Raw genomic sequence first — 6,514 nt, forward strand, 5'->3', positions numbered from 1 at the left:
GTGCGAGTTTCCCAAGAGAGATCATTTTGAAAACGTCACTCAGGTACACAACCACTCCAGCTTTAAATCATGACCCAGTAATGGGAAGAAGACGAAAGGAAAAAATTTCAAGACAGCGGAAATTAACCGTACATACATGAACGTATTTAAGTGGTGAGTTAGGACCTCACGTTGCTGTTATTGTCTTGCTGTAGGAATGCTGGTTCTTGTAGAAGCGAGACTACCGTTTGGAGCTGAGCAATGGCAAAGTATTGCGTCTGCCTACAACTCTCATTTACCAGTCGGTTGGCCGCAGCGCGACGGCGATAGCCTAAAGCGGAAGTTTCTTGGACTGAAAAATAAACGCAAACCAACTGGAGATCCCGACTGTCCTCAAGAAGTCCGCAAAGCCAAACAAGTGTTTAGAATGATAGAAGCAAAATGCGCTGTTACGACTTTGCACGACGATTCCGACAGTGGAGATACCATCGAAGACGTTATCGGCAGGACCGAACCTTCTTCAAACGATGAGGAAGGGAACACTGAGCCTCTCCTTGATAACGAGCCTCTGGTAAACTTTCAGTTGACAAACACTCACGAACAACACGCTGAAGGATCGGACATCGCAGGCAATGGCACCCTCGAAGACACCCAATTGAACAGAAGCACGACGCCTCCTCCCGTGCAAACTCCGTTAACAGCAACTCCTCGCTCGGGCCTTAGTCCAGCAGAATTGGCTCATTTGTCAGATCGGCTCAGCATGCCAGCGTCTTCATCACCAGTTCTATTGAGTCAGACAGCTCGCCGTCGTATCCGCCTCGACTCCGTGTTGGACTCGCTGACTACTGCAACAGCACCTGAGAAGTCTTTGATGTATCAGCAAGCCGATACTGCAAATTCCTACTCATTTCTCCGTCGTTCCATGAGCCTGGATGGTTATGCCGGCCCCAAATGAGCGTTCCGTCAAAACCGTAGCAGAGTACACCTGTCACCTTCACTGAGTGAAGCCATCCTACAAACACAGTAATTAGATACAGAAGTGTAACTATAACCGCGTTAAAAAGACCTACCATTAAAGTAAGCGTTCTGCAGATCGCTAGCCGAAGGCTCCTGGACTGCATAGTTTTTTCCATCAGCAACACAAAAGCATCCTCGTACAAGTGCCTCCTTCTTGGTAACACTGGCGGCCCAACTACGCTGTTGATCACATGTCGGCCACCGAATCTGGGCTTCCGGTACTTCTGGTAGTGCCTTGTGCAGAGCGACCTCTGCGTTGCAAAGAACGCGTGACAGCGTGGAGGGAGGCGCTCCAAACATCTCACACAGCGTTTTGTGCTCCACGGCGTGCGCGTAAAAATGTAGAAGACAAGCGAGGACGTTATTGATGCTACAGAAGCGAGGAGGACGTCCTCGTTTGCCAGGACCGCTCTTAACAACGTAGTGTGCTGTAAACGATAGCAGTAATCTTTCAAATGCCGCCACTGGTATTGCCACCGTATTGATAAACGCTCCGTCGTCTCTGCTTCTGTAAATTGTAGCCCATGGGCTGTTCGACGGAGATATAAGCGCACTTGAGGTCAGGTAGTTACGAACTCTGAGAGTCATACGAACGCGAAGCAAAGCAGCAATTTTCCACTTGAGTTGACGCTTATGACGTAATTCGTGCTGGCGACGGCGATTCAGGTTGGCGAAGAGGATAATAGTGCGGTGAACCATGTCTTTAGAGTACCTTGCACTCCGTTTCACTGTGCAACTCTGCTGAAGAACGCTGAAATGACGATCAGCAACTAACTTTCATCGAAGATTATACCGCTTTGCATGTGTTATTTTTGGAGGACTGGTAATACACAAACCAGTCATATACCACGCACATGTACTGGATCAAGACCGACACATATGTCATGATATGACCGACACAGTCTTGCGATTGTGTTATTTTTGGAAGTCTACCACTGGCCTGGCAAAGCAAGAACTACAGCATGTACCTATGTGGTTGCCTACCTCACCAGTGGTAATCTCTGCCAGTGGTTGATTCTTGCTCTTGTCCACCTCGCTGGTCCAAAAGTCGTGAAAAATAAAACTTGAAAACGTCAAACTTGAAAACGTCAAAAACTCTCTTCCTACAATCAATACTCCACCCCTTACAAACGCCAAGTCATTCGAAGCACAGGACACAAAGCCAGGGCACTTACGTCATATCGTAAAAATTAACTTTTCCTTCCGGCTTGTTCGAACCAACTTTGCTTCCAGGACCTTGCATTACGAAACTTCACCCAGCGCGGCGCCAAGCCAAGCGTGACATCTTCATCGGGATCCCTCCGCCACACTTTGCAACACCGCGCGATGACGGAAGCCGCCGCGGACTACCACGCGCTGCCGGAACAGGGCTCGTTCTCGGGCCACGGTGCCGAGCGCGTGAGTCGCCGCAGCTCTCAGGGTCCGTCCACGACGGTGCCCGCTGCGTCCACCGACAAAGCCACGCCACTACCCAGTGGCTCTACGGACGAAGCGATGATGGAACTGGGCGATGTGGACGATGACGCCGTGGCTGTCATGCCCCGTGGCACGCCCAAACCTCTTCCCAACGCCTTCCTTGGTCCTGGATATGGGCGCAACTCATACTTTACATGGCGCTTGCGTATGAGCACGTTACTGGTCGCGGCGCTCGGTATTGCAGGTATTGTGGCATTCTGGGTGTCCAAGGATATCGGACATGGAGGCGTGTACGTACAGGACGTAGGATACGCAATGTCTTTCCAGCGTACGATAACCACGGCGTGTATTGCAGACACAGACTACTGCGGCGCTTGTGACACTATTGTGGTGTACGCCATGTTGGTGTATCACGTGGCGCCGCTGCTAGTGATCATCGGTCTACCAGCATCCGGTTTGCGGTTATTTGAGCCTTTTCGACGACGTCGAGACGGCGGAGGCCGCCAGAAGATCCAACGCTCAGTATTTTTCCAGTTCTGCGAACTCTTGAGCGTGGTGGTGTTGGTGTTTAGTCTCCTGGTGATTCTGTACTTCGTGTATGCAATTTTCCAAGGCAATAATTTTCATTGCAGTCAGGCACGTGCAATATTGTACGTGGCCTTCGCAGTGGTGACATTTTTCGCAAATTTCGTGGTACTCACGTACTTCGCACGTTTCCGAGAGCATCTGAGTATGCAACTTGGGGCGTTTAAGGAAACGGACCAAACTGGAGGTATCCGATCTCGACTGCAACGTCGGCGCAGTAAATACAAGTCAGAGCGCACGCGGGTGGTGAACGACATACGTAAACACCTCTACAAGGAGACGTCACTGGGAAATGTAGCCAAGATGGAGACGCTATTGGAGTACGCTAAAGAGCGGCTGGGCACAGAGTTCGCCCATGAAATGTACAATGACGCCAGACTGGTCTTCAAGCTGTTTGGTCGCTCCAAGAAGAACCCAATTCATGTGGCTGCTTATCTGGGAAACGTTCAGGCGTTGCAACTGCTTTTCGAGGCTGGATTCCGTGTGGATAGCTATGATAAGGTGTCTCGCGTGCGTTTTACGACTGGTGATTTATTCTGGACATTCGCGCAGATCTTCGTTTCGAAACCTCTGACGTCTGAAGATGAAATGGCTGCGTCGATCTTCCGTACGACGCTGGTGACGCCGCTACATTGCGCTGTGAGTACAGGGCAGATTCAGGCAGTTCAGTGGCTTATTGAGCATGGCGTCAACGTGAATCTCAAATCCAAGGCTTCGTATTGGTCCGACCGGATGCCGCCTCTTTTCGTCGCTGATAACCCGGATATTGTGACGCTGCTACTTGAAGCTGGCGCAAACCATCTCGAAGTGCCCGATCCTGGCCATATGAATACGGTCACAGTGTTGCAGATGGCCTACATGCGAGGCAACTTCCCTGTTGCACACGAATTGGAAGAATGGGGTGCGGATGTGGCTCTAACACCTCTGCATGAAGCTGCTGCCAAGAACAACACAATAAGCATCAGGAAGCTGCTAAAGACTGGCGCGGATCCGAACTGTGTGGGCGAATACGGTTATACAGGCATGCATCGCCGTACTCCTTTGCATTGGGCAGCGATTACTGGCGCTGTCGAAGCCATTAGCATGCTGCTTGAAGCTGGATCCGATCCCGATTTCCAGGATATCTTCGGTCGGTCGCCACTACATTGGGCCGCACGAGTGAACAAGCCAGCAGTGGTGCGTTTACTACTGACAAAAGGTGCTGACGTGAACCTACGCGACTATCGTGACCACACTCCTCTGCTGTGTGCTGCGTCCTCCAAGAACGTGAGTGTCGACTTGTTTGACTGCCTCGTCCAGCATGGCGCAGACATCGATGACCGTCTTCCGAATGGTGATACAGCGCTGCATATTGCGATGAAGTGTGAGCAGAAGGGAACAGCATTGGCACTGCTGGACGCTGGAGCGGATGTGATGGAGACGAACCGGGATGGCTACCGTCCTGTGGACTGCACCACCTCGACGCAGTTGCAGTTCGAGATTAAACAAGCTGCTGGAGATCGCGACGTTATGATCAGTTATACGCACTCTCACAGTCAGTTTGCGTTAAAGATTCGCGACAGTCTTGAGCGTGCGAACATCACGTCCTGGCTTGATCTCATGGACCCGACGGGTATCGGTGGTGGCTCAGTGTGGCGTGAAGAGATTGCTCGTGGCATCAAGAACGCCGAAGTGATCATTTGTCTGTACACTGAGGACTACCCCGTGTCGGAATGGTGTCTCAAGGAACTCGCCCTGGCGAAGCAACTAGGAAAACCAATTATCGCCGTCTCTCCGGAGGGTGCAGCAGTCACAGAAGAGATGCAAGTGTACATTTACACTCGACAAATGGTGCCGTTCGAGCCGGCTATCAAGAGCGTCAACAACACCAACAAACGCAAGATTATGTACGAGTACGACGAAGAGCGGTTTGCAGCTCAGTTCCGTCTGCTACTGGACGGTGTACGCGACGAGATTGAGAAGCAGCGCGAGGCAAATATTGTCGGTGGTAGTAGACGTCGATTGGCCAATGGAACAAGTGTGGTTGGATTCGGTGAGAACATCACGGACTGGGACCCGGCCACTCTGGATAATATCCCGTTCGCATTCGTCTCTCATGGGGATGTCCACCACAGCTTCGTCAAGCGACTTCATGACCGTCTGCAGGATAACCAGGTGCGGTGTCTACTTGACGGTACACAGTCGTATACGGATATGACGGAGCGCATCCATGCTGCCAAGGAGGCTATTCTTAAATGCGAGGTGTTTATCGTGGTGCTGTCAAGGAAGACCGTTAATAGTGAGCTGGTGAAGGACCAACTGGCGTTTGCTGAAGACAAGGGGAAGCCTATCTTGCCAGTTATGCTGAACGACATGGAGATCCCGCTGGATAAACACTACACCCTTTCGCGACTGGAGCTGCTCCACTTCACACCGGAATTAGGCTTCAACTCGAGCTTCATGCAGCTTTTGGGTCGTGTACGCGATAACATGACGACAGCGAATGCTTCATTCAACGCGCCACGTGCATCAACACGTCCGACGTTCCGAGCCGTAGCTCGAATGACAGCCATGAACCACGCACGACAGAATAACAACGTGGCTGTCAATGCCGCCGCCCGTGCTTTCCTGGGACGCCCTCGACTCTCGGAAGCGGCGTGAACTGGACAAGATTTCCCTAATAATTGAATTATAAAGTTGCCTCATCGGCTGCATTCATGAACGAACGTGGCAAACGCCATCCCCATGTTGAGGTGCTTCCAGAGTTCTTACCACCCTCGGTAAATCTGTACGGAAACAAACTGTGGCTACGATCGTAATTGGGGACCCGGGCGGTGGGCCCGGGGAGTTTCGCAGCTCATGGGATGCTATATTTAGCATTATGAGTTACGCTGAGAGCACTGCCACATAAACGTGGAGTAAAAGCTATATTTCCCCTCAAAATACAATGCACGTGCAGCATTTATTAATAAGTCAACGGGAGTCAAATATGACTACTGGATCCCTCGCTGATGGCAAACAGGTTGGCCAATGGGATCTTGAATAATAAGAGTATGACAACAACGAAAATCAGCAATGTGTCAATCTGACTGGAGGTCTGAATTTTGAAATGATAGCACACGGAGACGTAATATTATATCACAATATACTGCAATCATTACAAGACGAAATGCCATGTCACGTGTGCCTCAATACACATTAAAAGAGTGTTGGTCCATACTTGCGCAACATTCACTGAGTTCCCAGGCACTCATCTGTCACTATTCTAGTTTCGTTTTCTCCCCTTCCCACGAAACTAACAAGAAAGAATGCTTCGGCGTATTCAACAGCTTCACGTCCACGCTCGCAAGTGCACGGACAGTTGACGAGCTGCGCATTATTGCGACCAATCCGATTGAGGACCCAGTTCAAGCCATATGCGCCTTTATGGCAAAGCACCATTTGCACGAGAAGTGCACCTTCGATGACTGCAGCAGAGATGAGTTTGTGCAATCTAGCAAAGGACTTCAAGGTGGATGCATGGGCAATCCGGATCTGC

General features: G+C 50.7%; 1 protein-coding gene across 1 annotated transcript; it reads left to right on the forward strand.

Moving 5' to 3' along the window:
- Positions 1-2,322: 2,322 nt before the first annotated feature.
- Positions 2,323-5,637, forward strand: PITG_06871 (ankyrin-like protein; the record flags this gene model as incomplete). The annotated part of the gene is made up of 1 exon (XM_002904805.1): positions 2,323-5,637. One exon carries the CDS (start codon positions 2,323-2,325, stop codon positions 5,635-5,637), a length of 3,315 nt encoding a protein of 1,104 aa, XP_002904851.1.
- Between the last annotated feature and the right edge of the window lie 877 nt (positions 5,638-6,514).

The sequence above is a fragment of the Phytophthora infestans genome, genomic scaffold (assembly GCF_000142945.1).
Source record: "Phytophthora infestans T30-4 supercont1.10 genomic scaffold, whole genome shotgun sequence".
In the NCBI taxonomy this organism is placed as follows: domain Eukaryota; phylum Oomycota; class Peronosporomycetes; order Peronosporales; family Peronosporaceae; genus Phytophthora; species Phytophthora infestans.